Source organism: Vicugna pacos, chromosome 7 (assembly GCF_048564905.1).
Source record: "Vicugna pacos chromosome 7, VicPac4, whole genome shotgun sequence".
NCBI classification, from domain to species: Eukaryota; Metazoa; Chordata; class Mammalia; order Artiodactyla; family Camelidae; genus Vicugna; species Vicugna pacos.
This window is the reverse complement of record NC_132993.1, coordinates 10,847,151-10,867,918: the sequence shown is the minus strand read 5'-3', so window position 1 is coordinate 10,867,918 and position 20,768 is coordinate 10,847,151. Positions and strand designations below refer to the sequence as shown.

The following is a 20,768-nucleotide window of genomic DNA, read 5'->3' as shown; positions in this document are numbered from 1 at the left end:
TCTCCACGGGGACTGTGATGACATGGGAAGGGACCACGTCACCAAGACGTCGCTGACGGGGGATGAGGAGACTTAGACAAAAAGCCACCTGCCCTGCTTTTCCCCGGAGCCAGCCATGTGCTTCAGTCTCCTCTGCTGTGTGGCCCTTTTGTTCTGGGGAGCAGGTGAGTTCCTGCTGTGAACTTGTCAGATTCCAGATCCGGGACTTTCTCCTGTGGCTGCAGAATCAGGCTCCTCCTGGGCTTTGTCTCCACTTTCTGTCTCTTTCCCCCGCAGGCTCCATGGACACGGGGGTCACCCAGAGTCCTGGACATCTGGTCAGAGGAAAGGAGCAGAGAGCAAAGATGCACTGTGTCCCCATAAAAGGACATAATTATGTTTACTGGTATCGTAAGAAGCTGGAAGGAGCGTTCGAGTTTTTGGTTTACTTACAGAATGAACATATCATACAAAAGACAGAAGGGTTTGAACAGCAATTTTCACATAAATGTCCCAAAAACTCACCCTGCAGCCTGGAAATCAACTCCACTCAGCCAGGGGACTCAGCGCGGTACTTCTGTGCCAGCAGTAAATCCACAGTGCTGAACGCTGGCTCTTCTTAGAACACAAACTCATCGTGGGCCCAGCTCAGGAAATCAGTGGTGTATGAGGTGGGAGGGGAGTAACAGAAACGCAACTTGAAAGACAGAAGGAGAAGCTGGTACATGGCAACTGTGGGTGAGCAGGAAGGGATGTTAGAACAGCTGATGGCACAGAAAGCCAGGGAAGGGGGAGGAAGCGGTAAAGGGGCTCAGATGCCCCAGCGTGCAGGGCGTCAGGCAGGGGAAAGACACGGGGTATGAGCCTGATGGGTTTCTAACAGTCTCTATGAGAAATGTAACTGTGTGGTTTTCACCTCACAAAGCTGTGCCTTCAGGAAGTTCGATGATTGGCAGGTGAACTTTCTCTCCTGGGGACCCTCATCCCCTGGCCCGGCACAATTCAAGATCCCGACCCAGACTCTCCTGTGGGTTCATGACTGCTTGTCACAGCTGTCCCTGCCAGAGCAGCTGAGGGCGCTCTGCAACCCCCTCTCTCCCAAACGCTGGGGTTGTCTGTGGTTTCAAGCAACCTTCAAGCATAACCTGCCCACAATTAAATGCACCATTTTTTAAGTATATATTTCAATACTTTTCGCAGACTTTTACACTCATGTAACTAGCATGACAATCAAGACCCAGAACATTTCCCTCTCCCCTAATAGTGTCCTCATGCTGCTCTGTCAAGGTCTTTAACATCTCTCAACATTGCTTTGTAGTTTTATCATACATGTCTTGTACTTTTTGGATTTTAAAAATGTATTATGATTTTATTTTAATACTCATAAAGAATGTATTTATTTAAAGTATTTTCTGCCAAGACTTCACATTAGTCCACTTCAATTTAGTCTTTGCATTTCTCAGCTGATGTCTGAGCCTCAGTATCTCACAGAAAAATACCTTCTCCAGAAAAAGTGTTCACCAGCAACCACACCTGGGTCACACCACTGGCCTTACTACCTGTGTGACCAACTGTTAGTACTGCTCTGTGTTGAAGTAAAATAGACAATTCAAACATGTTGAAAAAGTTATGAAACTTTGGCAGTGTGCACTTTAAGAAGTCTCACTGTTTCCTTATGAAAGTAAACCTTTGAGTTAAAAATACCAAAGAGGGTTATTTGACAGTGAAGCACATGACTTACAGAGATGAATTTCAGCGTCACAGCTCTGCTGGTCAATCTGCAAGTGCTCTTCTTGTTCCTCTTGTGGGCCATTTCATCAGGTTTCTAGCCCTACAAGACAGTCATCTTTCTCCTTACTCTGCTATCAAATAAATCTGCTGTCCCTTAGTTTTCAGTATCCAGATTGAAAATCTCCTCATTTTGACTGGGTCATTTTGAGTGCTTGTATTTAATATGGTTAGCAACATATTTGGATGAAAATGTCATTCTTGCTCTTTGTTTGGCTTCTTTCTTCTACCCTATTTGCTCCTTCCCTTTCTGGGTAATTTTTTTTTTATTATTGATTTTTGGTTTATCCTTTCAGGGTTATTTCTGAAAATATACAAGCATTCCAGATATGAAATTATTGCATTAGAGGCATGGAAAGGGTGCAGGCTGTGAAATATTTTGCAATACAGAAAACAGTGCTTAACAACATAACCTTTTTCATTATTTACTCCTCGAGCTACCTCTGAAACATGACTCTCCTTAACAATGAATGCAGTGAAGATCTTGAATCCACTAGAATTGTCTAAAATTCCATCAATGAGAATAGCACACATGTAACTATTCACTGGGATCTGAAGTGTCTCAGAAATAGCACACACACCATCGTTGTAGGGGATGGTTTTAACGTATAGTCTCTGTCAATATTCTTACTGTTCCATTTGGGGGATGCTGTTTCTGATTACAGGGTTTCTCAGCACAAGCCTCATTCTTTCACACAAGTGTATCTCTGCCACGTCGTGTCCCTGCCACTTTCTATCCCAGTAGTGCCCCTCGAGAGTCGCACGTACATCTTAGTAACAAAGATGATATGGACAACAGAGATGGTGAAAGTAACTGATGGTAAAGATGGTGTATAGAAAGATGGATACAGATATTAAATCACATTTCCAGGACTGGAATACAATCATAGTAAGTCCTGTTACTGTCATAATTTAGGTCTGTAAATCAGTCTAAAAAGAGTTTTTTTTTAAATCAGGACACCTTTAACAAATCTGAGGCAAAATATTTGAGGATACATCGACTTCCTAATCCTTTCTGTTCATGGATTTCAGTACCAAGAACATTCTCTTCTAAAGCAGAAATTTTTAACTTGGGACCCATGGACTTCCAAGGGGTGCAATAATAGAATTCAGGAATCCATAAATTTGAGTGGAAAAAATGTATCTTTATTTTCACTAATCTCTAACTAAACTACAGCATTTAGTTCATAATAGCTGTCGTGAATAAAACGTAGCAGTGTTAGTAGAACCTGTGACAAAATCAATAATAGAAATCCCAGATATTTGCATAAATACATTTGCATATCAGTCCATTTGGTTATCAGCACATTACAGTTGATATTGAAGTCCCAGATATTTTCATATCACATTACAGAGTAAATATCATTACTCTCATCACTTGCTACTTGGAAATCATGGCAGTTTTCAGAATCACCAGGATATATTTTATTAAATGAACTTTAAAGATGTTTATGTATTAATATGTTATACGTTTTATTTAAAATGTCTTGGTAACTGCACTTCAAAATAATTGGTTTCCTTTGTAATACTACGTGTTCTATTTTGAGTTTAAAACGCTTTTTCTGAGAAGGGGTTTCTAGGATTTACCAAAATGCCAAAGGAGTCCAAGTGTGAGGAATGCGGTCCTCAACTTGGTAGAGTGAGAACCTCAAGACTGGGCCCGCTGGTTGGAAGAGAGCTGTCGGCTGGCATTGTTTCTCAGAGTTCTACCCTGTGGCTGCACTCTCTAATGATTCCCATTCTAAATCATTCTATCATTTCCTTTCCCCTTTTCTCTCTGGTCTCGGTCTCTGTTTCACACACGCCTTTATTCTAGATGGTGGCAGCAACAGTGAATCATCAGTTTCCAACCAAGTTTCATCATAAAAGTATCTTTTCTTACAGATGACCCCAGAAATAAAAATAAAGCAAACATTTGTCTACCAAAATAACATTTGATAAGAAATAATTAATCTATGATCACATTTTTGTTTATCTAAGATTCTCGCGAATAAATGATATTCTGCAATGAATGTATACTCACTATATACATTTCAGCTCAGCACTGGGAATAATATTTTTGCTATCTTGCACAATCCTATGTCAATAAATGTCTGAGTTTCCTTGACATGGTATTAACTTCCTAAATCTTGTGGATCAGATAACAGCTCCAGAAAATAATCATAGCAAACACAAAGACGGTGCTTATTCTGTGTTAAGAACCCTTCTTAATTCTTTATATGATATTCACAAGTTTTGAAGTAGATGCTCATTCTACCCATTTTACAGATGAGAAAATCAAATCAAAGGGAGGTTAAGGGACTTGCTCAGGGTTACACAGCTGCTAACCGGCAGGGCCAGGACTCAAGCCCAGGTTGCCTCCCAATTCCCCGCTCTAATCCGCCGCCACTGGGGGAGGGTGGGTATAGGGATCTTTGCTATTGACTGCAGTCGTCTCTACTCCATCTCTTCTATGTCAGTTATTTATTACAAATGCAGAGGATGGAGAACACTGACCCCATCTTACAGCACAACATCTGAATCTCTTCTTGTGTTTGGAGTTTCCCCACTAACAGTATTGGTGGGAAACAGCAGTCGATGGGCAGGCAATAGACTGAAAATTGTAGGTATTTCCTAGTTTTCATCACAGCAAGTACACAGGCACGTGACCCTCTGAGTGTGGCTCTGACCAGGAAATGGGGGATTCAATCTTCTCACCATGTGGGCACCTGTCCATTTAGAAGGGATATAAAGTGCTCCATAAGGCAGAAGAGATGATACAAATGTCTTGATCTCTCTTAGTCTTATTTCTCCATCTGCAAAATCAGCTGTGACAGTCACCTTATAGCAATGACAAATTCTGCGTCTTGAGCCAGGGGGAGCCCGAGATCCCAGCCCCTTCCCTTGGCCTCTCTCAGACTCTGTGTCTGGAGCTTCACAAAGAGCCAGCCCTTGCCATGTGCAGCTGGGCCCTGTGCTACGTGGCCCTCTGTCTCCTGGGTGCAGGTGAGCCCAACACGCACTCAGTACAATTCTACCCTGGATGTGCAGACCCTCACTCTGACACTCTCTTCTCACTACATTGTCGGGCTCCCCTCTGGGCGTTATCCCCAGCCTCTGTATCTTTACTGTACAGGACCCACGGATGCTGAAATCTACCAGAGGAGATTCCTGCTTGCTGAAGCTGGATGGGATGTGACCCTGGAGTGCAAACAGAGTCTGAGATACAATGCCATGTACTGGTACCGGCAGGACCCGGGGCCAGGTCTGAGGCTGATTTATTACTCAACGGTTGAAAAGGATGTTCAGAAAGGAGACATATCTGAAGGCTACAGTGTCTCTCGAGAGGAGAAAGGACTGTTTCCTCTCACTGTGAAGCTGGCCCACATCAACCAAACAGCCTTGTACGTCTGTTCTGGCAGCGCACCACGGTGGAACACGGCCACCGCCCATCAGTGCACAAACCCGCTCCAGCCCTGCGGCCTCCACTACAGCCTCTACCTAAAACGTTTTAAATGTCCCTCTGCTCAGCATGCTTCCCTGCACTATGCATTCTGAGTCAATGACTCATGGACCTAGAGATGATCGTATTGAGTGAAGTAAGTCAGACAGAGAAAGACAAATGTCATATGATATCACTTACATGTGGAATCTAAAAAAAAAAATACAAATTCTATTTACAAACCAAAGACAGACTCACAGACATAGAAAGCAAACTATGGTTATCAAAGGGGAAAGGGTGGGGAGGGATGAATTAGGGGTTGAGGGTTAACAGACACCACATTATTATATATAAAATAAACAAGAACCTACTGCATAGCATAGGGAACTACATTCAATTTCTTGTAATAAGCTATAGTGGAAAAGAATCTGAAAAGAAACTATACATATTTATATTTATACATACACATATGTATGTATATGTATAACTGAATCACTTTGCTGTACACCTGAAACTAACATTGTAAATCAACTACACTTCAAAAAAAAATTAAAAAAAAAAAAAAACACAGGAGAATAGACCCAGAAGATACATTTCAGCACTTTGGGGCCTCGGTCTTTTAATCGCTCCTTATACATTCACCTATATTTTTCCTTGACATTTCCCTGTGTCCCGCCACTTTTCCAGATATAAAGGATAAAAAATTAAATAGAAAACAGATTCGTTCTCCAAGGAGCTACTAGTCTAGTAAGAAAGTAATTATAATCAATTTGAATATAATTTAATACATTGTAATTTCATATATCGCAACACGATACAATATAACACTGCAATCAGAAGCTCTTTGGTTGCTCTGGGGAAGATATGACAGTTCTGCCTGGTGGTGGATCAGATGAAGCTAAGAGAATGTGAGCTTCACCAGATGGATGTCATTGCGTGTAGAACATTCATATTAAAGAGAGTCACATTTGGCAAAATTGAAAGATGAGAAAGTACATGATCAACTGATATGAATTTTATCCAACTGAACAAATTTGAGAGAGTTGATGGAATGGAGTTTCTGAACAAGGTGACTTTCTGGTTTCATGGATGTGAGTATAGAAATCTCTTGTGGGCTAATGCTCAAAAGATGGAACTGAAACGTGAGAGAAATACTCAGTTGTCACCAGCAGACAGGCGATCAATACAATTTTTCAATGGTCTCTAGATGACTTTGGTTCCTTATAAAGGCACAACTTCATGTTATCAGTAGCATTTCCCATTTGGATAGTAGAGTTTGAATTATTTATTGGATAATAAGATAAAAATTGGAAGTAGGCAGTTGTACATACAGATGTGAATAGAGCCTGGCTAGAGGTACAGGTTCTGTAGAACTCAGCATATCAAGAATTAAACTTTGGGGCCAGAAAAGTCCACCCAAAATATAGATTTAGGTTGAGATAAAATACTTGGAAACATAGATTATGGTATTGCAGTTCTTTAAGGAGATAAAAGAAGGCAGAAATGGACTATGTAAGGATTGATCAAGGTATAAAACCTTTAAAAAAAAGGGAATTAAGAGCAAGTGTGAGCTTTGGGTTGTCTAATGTTGATATTTATAAGAAAATGAAAAAAGTAAAGGTGATCAAAGCAGAAAAAGCCACAAACACTTCTTGGGTAACTTGTAGGAATAGGGGAAGGGTCATATATTAGCTTATTCTGGACAGTAAGAGATTTTACATTGTAGTTTCTTCAGGACATCTTTAGAAATACATGAGGCAGAGGTGAGCTTCTGATGAACCACCAAAGCAGGCAGTGGGAAGCCTCTGTGAAAGGAGTGTGGGTCTGTCTACCAATGGCTGACGCCAGAGGAGACTCTGAGGATGTGGAAGAAATAAAAGGCGTTGGAAAGAGGAGAGTGATGAGACACACAAATACTGTTCCCAACCAGGTATATTTCATGGGATATAGATATATAAATATATATATACATATATAAAGCTATATATATTATTCACATGTATACACAGATGTGAATGATATTCTAAACATAAACACCTGTATATCAGAAACAGATTTAGGAAATTAAATCAAACAAAGATATCAAATATACATACTTGGGAATAAATTGAGCAAAAGTAGTGAAAGTCCTCCATGAAACGAAGAATATATATATGGCCTTATTAACACCATTAGAGAAGGCTTAAATAAGTGAAGAGATCCTATATTTACAGGTTGGATAGATTTGACAATTTTAAAATGTCCATTTTTCCAAGTTGACTTATATACTTAACAGAATTCAATCAAACTCCCAATATGTTTTTGATAGAACTTGATAGGCTAAATCTAACTTTATATGATGCTGCAAAGGGCAGTGAGTAGCCAGGACACTCTTACAGTAGAAGATAGAAGAGGGAGGACTGTAACAAGTGTTAAGAGTCATTATAAAACCACAGAAATCAAGGTACAGTGTGGCATAGGAACTGTGGGCTTTTTCCGTGGATTTATTTATACAGGTACACATACACACAGAGATAGTACCACAGAAGACAAAGAACAGATTTTCAACAAATGCGGGTGGGACTATTGGTTCTGTATGTATGAAGAAAGATGAAACTGGCCACTTACCTCACAACAGCCAAAATCAATTCCAGCTGTGTTCAAAGCATAAACATAGTCAAATCATGAAACTTTAAGGATAGGGGCACATTTTCATGTTCTCAAGGCAAGAAAATCATTCTTAATCTCCTTAATCATTAACGAACAAATTGACTGAAATGACTCTATCAAATTTAAGATATTTAATCCATCAAAGTGAACTATGCAAGAGTGAACAAATAGCTCCATAGTGAGATATGATTATATTCCTATTTTTCTATCCATAGCTACACTTATATGTCCAAGATGTATATTATATTTGTATATCCAAGAAAGGCTGGTGTATAGAATTTATAAAGGACATCTACAAATTACTATACTTTTTTCTATACATTAGTGAGAAAAACAATAATAGAAAAATGTATAAAAAACACAAACAAGCACCTCACAAAAGAAGAAATTTATTTAGTCATGAAACATGCAAACATTGGTAAATTTCATTATGACTGAGTCTGCAAAGTGATGACAACACAAGAAGGTTGTTGATGGGGATTTCAAAGCCTCATCCTTTTGCTATATTGTTTCCACCATGGGCACCTGGTTCCTCTGCTCTGTAGCCCTTTGTCTTCTGGGAGCAGGTGAGTCCTAAGCACAAAAGAAAAATCTTGTTCTGGGTTTGCTAAGACCCACACCCAAGTCTTGTCAGGTTCCCTTTTTGTCTGTAGCTTCTGCTTCCTTCTCTTATAGGCTCTGTAGATGCCAGTGTCCCCCAGACTCCAGGACACTTGGTGTAAAGCAAAGGACAGAGAGCAAAAATGGATTGTATTCCCCCAAAAGGACATACTTTTTTAAATTGGTATCAACAGATCCAGAAAAAAGAGTTGAAGTTTCTAATTTCTTTTCAGAACGAACGAGTTCTTCATCAAATCGAGTTAGTCAAGAAGCGATTCTCAGCAGAATGCCCCCCAAACTCACCCTGCAGCCTGGAAATCCAGTCCTCTGAACCAGGAGACTCAGCACTGTATTTCTGTGCCGGTAGCCAACCCACAGCGCCGAAATGTTAGTTCCTTCTAGTGCACAAACTTACCACAGACCCAACTCAGGAAGCAGGTGATCTATTAGGTTGGAAGGATGTAACAGGAGTTCCCTGGAGCTAGCTTAAGCCACAGTGCAATCTAATACAAGGCTAAAGGGTGCTTAGCAGAAGCCAAGGAGTGATGGACAGACAATGATGAGATATACTAGATATTAGCCCTCTTTTTTATTTTAGACATTGAAATACCACCTTCCTATATGACGTCATCTGCATCCCAGACTCCAAAGAACCACTGGGCGTGGGGGAACCGGGGGTCTCTCTTCTCGAGCAGGCACATGTCATTGTCTCTGTTACATGAATCTCACCTTGTTTTCTCCCTTTCCCAGTCCCCTGGGCATCCAGATTGTGGCCTCCCCTATTATCACTCATGTCTTTGTGAAGAATAGAAAAGCTTTTCTATCATTTCTGGCCCCAAGACTACTCATCACTCCTCAACAGCCCCCTTTCATCTGAAAATGCTGAGAAAGTGCTTCATCCACTCAGCTGTGCTGTTTGCTCCCTGGAGTCAACTTGATTCAAACAAATTTCTTTCTCTCTCTTTTTTCTAAGTGGATTCTGCTGCACAGGGCAGCAAAAATTCACAAATTTTTCTTAAAGACTTAATATTTATCCACATGTTATCTACTTTTAGAGCCAAATTCCATCCAGTACAATCATCGATTCTATTGAGCTCTTGACATGACAGCTAATTCATTTAAATTTCACCAGTGTGGCAGAACAACTCCCATTCACTGAGGCTTAAAAGGGCTGAGAAACTTTGGGGGGTGCAACACAGAATTTCAGTCTCTGGGAACAGAGGGAAGAGTAAACGAGCCATGAAAAATGTATTTCAAAGAATGTGTGTAGTTATGGCAAGTTATAGATTTTTTAAATGAAAAATATGAGAATGTTATATGCTCTGTGGGGAGCAATTACTCATTGGATAAATTAAAACAAATTCCTGAGGAATAACTTTAGGGAAACAAATTTTAAGCATTTACCATAAAGATGAGAATAATGATTTTAGAAAAGAACAAAACCAACAACTTTGTAGGAAATGAGAAAATGTGAATAGAAAAAATTTTTTTCATGTAAATTTGGAAAGGAATAATATTTGTGAAAAAGTGTTTAAGAACACTTTAAAAATGATTCAAGTTATCCAGTTTGATAAAGAGCCCAGTCGAAGGGTTCCTTTTATAAACTACTGATAATGGTGTCAGTTTGACAATAGGAATCAAGAACTTTAAAAATGCAAAAGCATTATGATAATTCTATCGTTATAATAAGAAAAACTTGGAAATTTGGCTTCAGGTTTCAAAATGGACGGTTGTTACTTACTTGCCCTACACACAGAAGCCACTATAAAACCTGACAAAAGTCTTAAGGCAGCAGTGTCCAGATATTGGACAGCAGGCAGGGGAGGGCTGTCAGCACTGAGAAGCGGAGACATACAAGTCCCTGCCTTGGTACAGTTTCTGGATGGCAGCACAAGGGCGTGGAGACCAAGCCGAGCACAGGGGCCTCGCTGAGACCCGAGTTCAGGGCTGTGGATGTGGCTGACTTTGTAGGGGAGGGGAAGCTGCTATGGAGAAAGGAGCTGTGCACAAACAGAGCTCCCAGTATGGCATGGGGTCCTCTTTATTATTTATTTATTTTTCATGGAGTCCTCTGTAGTCTTTGGTCAAATGGTAACAGTAGACGTCTACCAGAGAGAGCACCCCCAAGGCCTGGCAGAGAGCAGTTGCTGGGGAGCTGTGAGAGGAATGGAGGTTCTGGGGGTCATACAGTCCAGGGAGACAGGACTCCTGAGCAGCCAGAGTGGACAGACTTTGCTGACACCCTGAGAATACACTTGGCACCACCAGGGGGAAGCAGTCACACGTCGGGAGATGGGCCACCCAGGTCCTAGAGTGACAGCCACGCCAGAACTGCCCTAACAATGCTCAGCAAGCCTCAAAGGGATCCAGCTGATTTGCCAAGAAATTCACTGCCTTTTAGAGAAAAATAATCAGCACTCATTAAATAAAGCAAAAAAAAATCTAGACTCTTAACAAGGTAGTATACACAATTTGAATCATGCAACAACAAAGTGTTAGACTTGGGAATAAATGGGAAAATATGACCCAATGTAGGAAAAAATGGCAGCAGAAACCAACCATGAATAACACAGATGCTGGGAACTTCAGACAAGGATTTTTAAGGAGCTGTTACAAAAATGTTCAAGGATTTAGAGGAAAATATGACATAATTTGATTAATCGATAACAGTGATAAACCCGGAACAGTCAAGACAAAAAAGGAAAAAACACAAGTTACCATATCAATGATGCAAAGGAGATCATCTCCATAGATCCAGCAGACATTAAATGGTAGACTGTCATAAGAATACGCCAATCAATTCTACAACTAGGTGAAGTGAAATTATTTGAAAAACGCAACTTATCAAACTGACTAGAGATGAAATTAGGAATGTGAAGAACCTTATTTGAAGGAAATTTAATTCTTTATCAAAAACATTCTTTCAAAGGAAACTACAAACCTGAATTCCTTTCCTGGTGAATTTTTTCAAACATTTCAGAGGAAAAAATGCCAGCTTTACCTAACTTTTCTTTTTTTTTTAGAAAATAAGAGGTAGAAACAATTCATAACTCATTATATAAAACTAGCAAAACCCTAATGCCCAAATCTAAGATATTACAGAACACTATCCTATATGACCGTAGGTGAAAAGATTTTTCCCAACATGTTAACAAATCCAGCCCAAATGCATTTGTGTAATGTGTGCATGTGTGTATGTGTATGTATCTGTGCATGTGATAATGCATCAGGACCCAGTGAATTTACTGCAAGAGGCACAATGAGTTAGCACTCAGAAATCAATGGATGTCATCATGCTAGCAAAATAATGAAGAATAACCATTTTACCATCTCAATAGGTACTGAGAAAACATTTGAAAAATCCAGTACTTTCAAAATGAACACTCTCAGTCCTGGTAATAGAAGAGAGCTTTCTCAATCTGATAGAGCCTATCAATGAAAAATTTACAGCTACCACCCAACGTAATGGTGAATATTGGACACATTCTTCCTATAATCAGGAACAAGGCATGACGTTTTCTCTCATTAGTTTTCTTCAACATTATATTGGAAGACCTAAACTGTGTCATAGGCCAAATAAAAACGAAATAAAAATCCTAAATACTGTAAAAGGAGAGGTGAAATTATCACTATTTTCAGATTGTTTATATTATATAATATTTATTAGATTATATTATTTATATATATTTATAAACTTTATGTATTTATAAATTATAAATAAATTTATATTTATTATATAGAAATTATATAAATAGATTATTTATATAGAAATCAGTGATCCACAACTAGAAACAATTAGTGACTTTAGAAAGATCACAAGATACCACATCAAAATTAAAAATCAGATGTTTCTAGACTAGTTGCAAACAACTGAAAAATAAACTTTAGGAAACAATTCCATATATAGTAGCATCAATAAATTTAGCAAACGATGGTCAATGAAGAACTACAAAGCATCACAAATGGAAACTAAAGAAAATACTAAAAATGAAAAGATATATCCTGTTTATGGATTGAAAATTTTAAAGCATTACGATAGCAACTTTCTCAACAAATAATATTGAAACAAATGGATGATTACATGGGAAGGAATGGACTTTTCTGGTACCTCATCCCATGAACTAAAATCAATTTGAGATGGGTCATAGGACTAAGTGTCAAAGCTAAAACTACAAATCTTCTAGAAGAAAACACCCTTGAGAGTTGAAGGTAGACAAAATTTTCTTTTGACTAACTAGTGATAAAACATCATTTCTCCTTTGGCATTCTTTGTACCGGAGGACATTTGTTATACAGATTAATGATTCACAAATGAGAAGAGTGTTCTCAGCGTCCCTAAGATCACCTACGAACACACAGCACGTATGTGGCAAGGAGCATGGCATGTGGGTAAGACCGAGAGGCCTGTGCTCTGCCTGTGGTGGAAGGTAAATCAGAGGAAAAGGGGATTATAGATAAGGTTTGCAAGCCATATGAGCCGCCCAGAGTAGAGGGAATATTGGTCCATTCCAACAAGGACCTTCTCGGTTGCCCAGAAATTAGAATGTCTTTTTCAATTCCCTTCGCATCCGTTATGTATCTCTCCCATTCATTCCTCTGATAATAGTCTCTCACTCCTCCTCAGGCATAGATTCTGCTCCCAGAATGATTTCTGCGTCTCCGCTCCTTGCCTTGTGTCTACAGACTCCTCCCGTAGGACTCCACCGGACCTGACTCCTCTGTTCTCTCAACTGATGTGACCTCGCCCTCAATAATAGGTTGTATTCAGCTCCCAAATCTCTCTTCCACTCAAATCATTGCCTTCAGCAGGGGGCAGCAAATGAGCATGTTTAAGAATTGCAAATTAGGGCAATTATATTTCTCCCATTAAGGACAGGACCAACTGATGATTTTTTATTATAATGACCTTGTTTGTGTTCATTGAACCCAAGGATATGCAATTTATTGGAACAAGTCCACATTTCTATTGGTATTATTAATGGAAAACTCCACTCAGAAAGAGAGACAAGGGAGAGAATAGTGGAATGTGTGATATGGAATGATGCACTGGCTGTACAATGTGCTTGGGTGCTCCAAATAAATCAGGAACTGTGCAAAATAACACAGGAGAGAGAGAAGCAAACGGGGAATAAACAAGACAGGCCATGCGTTGATGATTATTGAAGCCAGGTAATGTGGGGACATGGAAGCTCATTATACTATTGTATGTACTCTGTATGTGTTAGAATGTTTCATAATCAAAAGAAAAAAGATTAAGAAGGAGATTTTTCAATGTTATATGCAGCAGGATTGACTGGTGTGAGATGCCATGATGTATCCACGGACGAGGGGGAGCCAGGACAAGACGAGGCCACCAACTTTGCCTATTATGTCCATCACACAGGATTTCACACCATTGTTGTCTCACTGTGCCATATTTTAATTTGTTGCACTGAAATACTGAACACTTTCCTCCTAAAATCAGGAACAATTTATGTTATGCCAAAAATATTTCTTTAAGGAACCATTTACCGTTCATTCAAAATATGAGTGAAGATGTTAAAATTTTGAAATTCCAAACCCTACCCACATTGAGTGAGTGCCTTCCTGCAATGAGCTAATACTTTAAGCGAAGATCTGCATCTAGAAAATACTGACCAAAAAAGCAGCATCCCCTAAAGAGCAGTGGCAACTTGGAACAAAGGTATCATGCTTCCCTTCTCTTTTAAAAAAAAAATCTCAACATTTATGGTGAATATATTCAAATCACATAGCTTACCTAGACCTGAGTTAGAAAAAAATTAATGCAGGAAAAAAAAAGAGAAATGTTACAGGGTCACAGCCTTCCAGTGAGACTAGACTCCTTTTATTTGAGAGGATTCTGAACTTTCTCTGTGCCCTATTCAATTGGGACGGTGATGCTTCCTTGAACAACTGAAACGGACAGGTTCTGAGAAGAGGGAGAGAGACTGCTTTCTGACAGATGGCAGAGAAGAACCAGGAAGCGGAAGGAGCAGGAGTTTCCGCATCCGCTGATAGGACACACACTAAGTAAGCCAAAGCTCCACCGCCAGACGAGTGCGGCACTGAAGGTTAGATCCTTGGGGGGTGTGGTGGGAAGGGGTGTGGTTGCATCTTTCTCGAGCCCAGTCAGTTGGGAAGGACAATGACATCATCTACTGAATCCTTGCAGTTTCCTATTTCCATGTCCTGTTCCCCCAGCCCTCAGAGGTGGAAACACCTCCATCCTGCCTCTCCCCACCATGGGCTCCATGCTCCTCTGCTGTGTGGCCTTTTGTCTCCTGGGAACAGGTGAGTTAGGGAAATATAGGGAATCCGTGCCTTAAATTTTTCCGGTCATGGCTGAAGCTTCTTCCTCAAGACTGTGGCAAGAGGACCCTACGCAGACTTTCTCTAGTTTCTGTCTTGTTTCCTCACAGGCTCCATGGATACTGGTGTGACTCAGACCCCACGGAATAGGATCACAAACACAGGAAACAGTGTTTTACTGGAATGTTCTCAGACTAAGGGTCACGATTATATGTACTGGTATCGACAAGACCCAGGACTAGGGCTCCGGCTGATCTACTCCTCCTACAATGTCAATGATACCAACAAAGGAGAGCTCTCCAATGGCTACAGGGTCTCTCGTATGGAGAAGGAGAAGTTCTTCTTGTTCCTGGAGACTCCCGTCCCCAGCCAGACAGCCTTTTACCTCTGTGCCAGCAGTTATTTGCACAGTGCTTCCTGCCCACCTGTGCTCTGCACAGGAAGACCAGCACATTTGCTCAGGAGGGCTCAGAAGTCTTCCTGGATGCAAGATGTAGGATCCTTCAAGGTCATTCTGTGCCTGGGTGAGCCTCCATCTGAACTCAGGGCCACCTTGGGTTAGGGCTCCCAGGCCACGGGATGACTCCAAAAGCACAGGCTAGACTAGAGCTATCCTCTGACCCTCGTTACCTGTTCTGGTGGGGCTAGCCCAGTAGTGTCCTCCTAGGAGAATGAACCTGAGCATTTGGGAAAACCATGATGGTTTTCAATAAAAGCATCTCTTGTTGGCTCTTCTACAGTGTGGTTTTCAGTGGTCCTGTGGCACCTGTCTCCCTCCACCCACTCTGCAGCATCCCCACCCATTCTGTCCCTGCTGATGGCCCCTCTACCCTGCCAGCCTTTCTCAGTCCTGGGCCCTCCAGATCCTGCTGTTTAGCTCTATACGTGGTTGCCTTGATACTGAGAACAAACAGACTAGCTTGTTTTCTAAAACTTCATTCTAAGTAAATTTAATTACCATTCAATTTGACTCAGAAGGTGGAGTTCAACTACCAGAGATAGTGATCTATAAAAATTATCTTTCATCTACTGCTCCATACTTGAATCTGTCCTGAGATTAATCTTAACCTGCAGGAGCAGAAAGACTTGTTTCATTTCCTGGATGTACTGAATTCAAAAAAATACGCCTACTGTCCAACATGGAGGCAAAGCTAGGAGCTTGGAGATTCCTCTTTCTCTCAAGGCATTGGAAAAAAAGACCCTGACTGCCCTGCAGGGAGAACCCTCTTAGGAGCCAGTGAACTGTAGGCACAAAGCTACTTAATCAAGGACTGCTAAGCATGATGTAAGAGTCTGCCTGCGGACCAGGTTAAATCCTTCCTAATGTGCTTTCTCTTCTTACCTTGGAAGCCTTAGTTATTTCAACAGAAGAATCCACAGGATCTGGTGATGTTCAGACACAAAGAACCAAATTGCTTTTGTTTTCTACCGCTTTTAATCTGGGCGAGGGGTGAGTCATACTTCTTTTTTGTTTTCCAGTGTCCTTCATGAGTTCTGTTTCATGTTTTCCCTTGGAAAAAAAAATCAGTTTTCTATGGAGTTTTGTTCCCAGCATTCTATACACACTTCACAGGCAATCTTACCTGTAATAATAATTCTTCTCTCATGAGCTGTAACTGTTCCATTTTACAGTCTACTGGACATTTGTAGTAGATTTCCCTGGACTTTTCTTCTGCATTTTTCCCCCTCAGTATAACTATTTTCCCTTAACCTTCCCATCCATGGTTTTGACAATTTCTTGCATGAGTTCCTAAATGATAAATTCAGTCTTCTCCTCAACACTTCCAGCTGGATGGCCTACAATTCAAACTCAAGTAATTTATTGCTGAATATATTGCCTCCCCGCTCCTACATGCATCCACTCTGGCCCATATACAGTACTTCTGTCTCAGTGAGTGGAATGATGGTTCTAAGTTCCTCTTTTCCATTAGTCCTCACATTACATCCATTGATAAATCTATTACTTCTATATTGCACATTGTCATCAATTTGGTTTTCTGGAAAATGGACTTTACAAGGGACATTAGTGTTCAGGAAGATTATTAGAAAGTGCCCTTATGATCAACATGGGCAGGAGGGAAAAGAAGGAAGTTGCGTGGGGCAGAGGAGAAGCTGGGCAGTCCTGCAGCCTCCACAAAGGCCTAAGCTGAGTCCACAGGGTGCTGGGAGGTGGAGGTGGCCCCTAGAATTATCCAAAGAGGAGGTGAGGAGCCCGGGTCTCATGCCCGCTTTCAGTGCAGCCATATTGGACACGATGGCCCTGAGAAGGGGGCTGCCCTCAGGGGAAGAGGGGTCCCTTTAGCCAAGACAACTCACAAGGAGGGCCGCCAGCCAGCAGCATGCCTAGCAGGCAGGGGAGATGGCCTTCATGCCTAAAGGGACAGACAGGAGACTCATCACAGTTTCCAACACACACGCTTATCTGATTCAGCTGATCCTGTCCTTCTTCGTTGCCTCTACTTTACTGCAGGCCCTCATCACCTGTCACTTAGAAAAGATGCAGTGTTCTTCTCACTGGTCCGCCAGCCTCTTACTGCATCGGCTCTCCTCTGTCTTGGACATTCCCACCAGCCTGACTGAGTCCAACGTTCTCCACAAAGCCCTTCATGAAGAGGTCTCTGTCTAAAAGTATGACCAAGTCTTCCAAATTCACTGCAGAACTTGAGAGTCCAGCTCTGCCGAATGTTTCGTATTTCACTGAAGGGGCCAAGCCAAATCGCATGGCCTCACCTTTGCAAAGGCTTCTCCTGTGTCTGAAGTGGGTCACTGCTGCTTGACCGCCTGGCTCACTCTTGCATGTCCTTTCATTCTTAGCTGTGAGATTAGCTTCTCCATAAAGGCTTTTCTGACTCCTACAGACAGGGAAGACTCGGCTCCTATCCATTCTAAAACTACCACAGTTGGCGTATTCTTTCATAAATCACTTTATGCTCACCCTTCCCGAGACTGTGTTCTTTAGTTTGAGAGTGATGTCCCTCCAGTTTGACACCCCTAGAACTGAGAACATTGTTTGACTGAGTGAAGAAAAAGTAGAAGGATGGGACGGAGGACAGGAGAGGGAAATAGACTCAAACACGTCTCAAGTAGTTCAGGATTTTCTTCCAAATAACATGTTTTCTGAGCTCTGGTGGGTGTTTAAGTCCTCCACACACCCCCCCACCCTGACCTGCAAGTCCTTTAAGCATAATTATATAAGAAGACAAAGAAGACTAGAAAATGAGACAGGGTGTTTTTACTGGACCAAAAAATGCATACAGATGTATGTAACAATTATCTCTGATGATTCCTGTATCCCTAATTGTTGACATTTAGAAATTCTCGTCAGCTGCTCCAGAGACTTCCCTGGCTGTCCCGGAAAGGTGGGCACGCATGAGTCACTCCTGCACAGGCAACAAGGGGCACATGGTTTATCCCTGCCTTCAAGCATCCCTTCCCCTGAGCAGAACCTGAGCCTCTCTCATATCTACTCCCAACCCAAGATCTACCCCTCTCATCCTTCCTTCTTTCTTTAGCCATCTCTACCGCGAGATAAAGATTTTACATCCAGGCCCTGCTGAGAACTTTTATCGACTCATCACTCAATCCTAACACCTCCTCACACTTAGATCAACTGGAAGCCTCTCCCCTTCCTGTTTCTTTAAAATTCATCAGAAAGAATCTCTCCAGATCTCTCTCTATTCACCCATTCCACTTTTTTTCCAGCAGGGGGCAGTAAAGCTTCATTGATTTTTCTCTTCCTGGCCACTTCCTATTAATGGAAGACCAGCTTTCACAGTAAAAGCAAAGACCAAATGTCACCAATGATTTTAATGATTACCTTTATCTTAAGAGAGCCCCTAATGAGAGTATTTCAGGGTCTGTAAGTCATAAGCGTTATATTCATTCAGGACACAGGGGAGAGAGAGCAAGAGTGAGCAGGGACCTACCGGTGTTAATACATCCAAGAAAACTGAAGAGGTGATCCTTAAACAGTGGAGCCGTAATAGTCAAAATCCAAAAGCCCGGGTCAGCAGTCTGCAAGCAGGAGTTTTATTGGGTGTGTATCCTAGTGAACTGGGGCAGAGGGAGCAGACAAAGGGGGAAGGAAACTTGGGATTAATCTTCGTGGCTCACAGTCACAGCTAAAAACATTTCTCAAGATGACATGAGGAAAGAGAGAGGAGAGAGGAGTGTTTGTTTTGGATTCTGTTCATAGCAGCAGCATCCAAAATTTTTTAGCCAATGTTACCCAAGTATGTATTGGAAAAAAACTGCAGATCTGAATTTTCCGTCCTGGCACAATTGGTAGTGCAGTTAAAGAAAGATGAACCTTGTGCCATGGAGCCTAAGTTGATGAAGTGAGTGAAATCTGAACACCGAATAGTGAGAAGCGAGACGGGGAACGTTGTGTGATTATCACGCAATAATAATACATTTTCTGAGAACCCGGTGAACGCCAGTTACTGCGTTCAGCCCTTCACGCGTGTTACCTAAGGGGTTGTCCCACTTAATCCTCGCCAGATGGTCCCTGCACCCCATCTGACTGAGCCATGCTGCTCACCAAATGTGCTTCTTTCTCAGCTCTGCAGACTTCATTCCAGCCCGTCCCCCAGAACTCACCTCGAGCATCACTGCCTCTGCCGACCTCCCTGATCAGGTCAAGTCCTCCTATTACGAGCTTTCGAAGCGTTACTGTTCTCATCTTCGTTGCTTGTAATACAGGTGCAATTTAATGTTTTGTCAAAACAGAGACCTGAGTTAAGACCAGCAAAGCATCTAGCCTCCTCTGGATGAGAGACGTGGACAAAAATATCAGTGCTCTGATGGGTAAAAGGGTCTAGACGACACTACGGTATCAACAGGACAGCTGTGGGGCCCAGAAGGACTACGTCATCCCAGTCTGAGCGACTTCATTAAGAGCCCGTCCCACTTCCCCAGAGCCGGGAGACACCCTTCTCACCCCGACTGCGCCATGGCCGTCAGGCTCCTCTGCTATGTGGCCCTTTCCCTTCTGGGTGCGGGTAAGGCATAGACACAGAATTCTCTAAAATCAGGAAGAAGCATTTTTCTCTGTATTAGGTTTGCTTCTGGCTTCAGCATTCAGGCCCATCCTGGACTCAGTTGCCAATTTTATTCTTTATCTCTCAGGCCTCACAAATGCCGATGTTAACCAGACCCCAAGATATGCCGTCATAGGGACAGGAAAGAAGATCACTCTGGAATGTAATCAAACCATGGACCATGAGAGCATGTACTGGTATCGACAAGACCCCGGAATGGAACCCCAGCTGATCCATTATTCACACGGGGTTAACATCACAGAGAAAGGAGATCGCCCCTCCGAGTCCACTGTCTCCAGAATAAGGAAGGATCAGTTTCCCCTGACGCTGGAGGCCACCAGCCCCTCACAGACATCTAGATACTTCTGTGCCAGCAGTGAATGCACAGCACTGCGCAGGCACTTACAGACAGCACAAAAAAGTTCATCACAAAAGTGAGGAAGCCCCAACTTCATAAACCTCATCTCAAACTGCAGAAGCCACTGCAGGTGTCCACCGACTCCCCAGCCCTGAGCGGCCAGTGTGGTCTGAGCAGCAAGCTGGGAAGAGGGCCGTGCCCGGGTTGGCCTCGACCAAGCTGGGGGATGGTCCGGCCGCGGTCGGACTGCCCCGTCCCCTGCGCCCTCCTGCACCGCCCCGCTGAGGCCGGCGCCAGTTGTGTCCAGCAAGATAAGTGGGATGGTATTTGACGGTTGCCTCGTGGCGACCTGCAGGGGAGGAAACAGGAAACGATTCCTTTGATTTTCTCCACAGACCATCATCTCTGGTTAACGGTTCCTTCCTCACGTAAAGCAGGTTACTTCACTCACAGCGGCTCAAAGGCCTTTTCCTTTCCCACGCAGTCCCTCTTCTCAACCCTCGGGTCCTCACTCCGTGGCTTTGAACACTGAAATAGCAGAAGGACATGAACTGATGATTTTCACAATCCTATCTCGAAATGAATGGAGTTTTAACTAAATCTACATGAGACACAAGGAACAGAA

At 42.1% G+C, this 20,768-nt stretch overlaps 1 long non-coding RNA gene and 1 gene segment (V, D, J or C); one reads left to right on the top strand and one right to left on the bottom strand.

The window, feature by feature from the left end:
* Positions 1–4,703: 4,703 nt before the first annotated feature.
* Positions 4,704–5,304, top strand: LOC102545979 (T cell receptor beta variable 19-like). The segment is given in 2 exon segments: positions 4,704–4,752; positions 4,883–5,304. Coding segments are annotated over 2 exon segments (471 nt in total).
* Positions 5,305–8,298: 2,994 nt separating this feature from the next.
* Positions 8,299–19,540, bottom strand: LOC116278939 (uncharacterized). Its single transcript, XR_012074180.1, has 3 exons — positions 19,346–19,540; positions 18,673–18,799; positions 8,299–8,410 (listed from the first exon to the last, which is right to left on the bottom strand). It is a non-coding gene; the product is annotated as an uncharacterized lncRNA (long non-coding RNA).
* Positions 19,541–20,768: the final 1,228 nt, after the last annotated feature.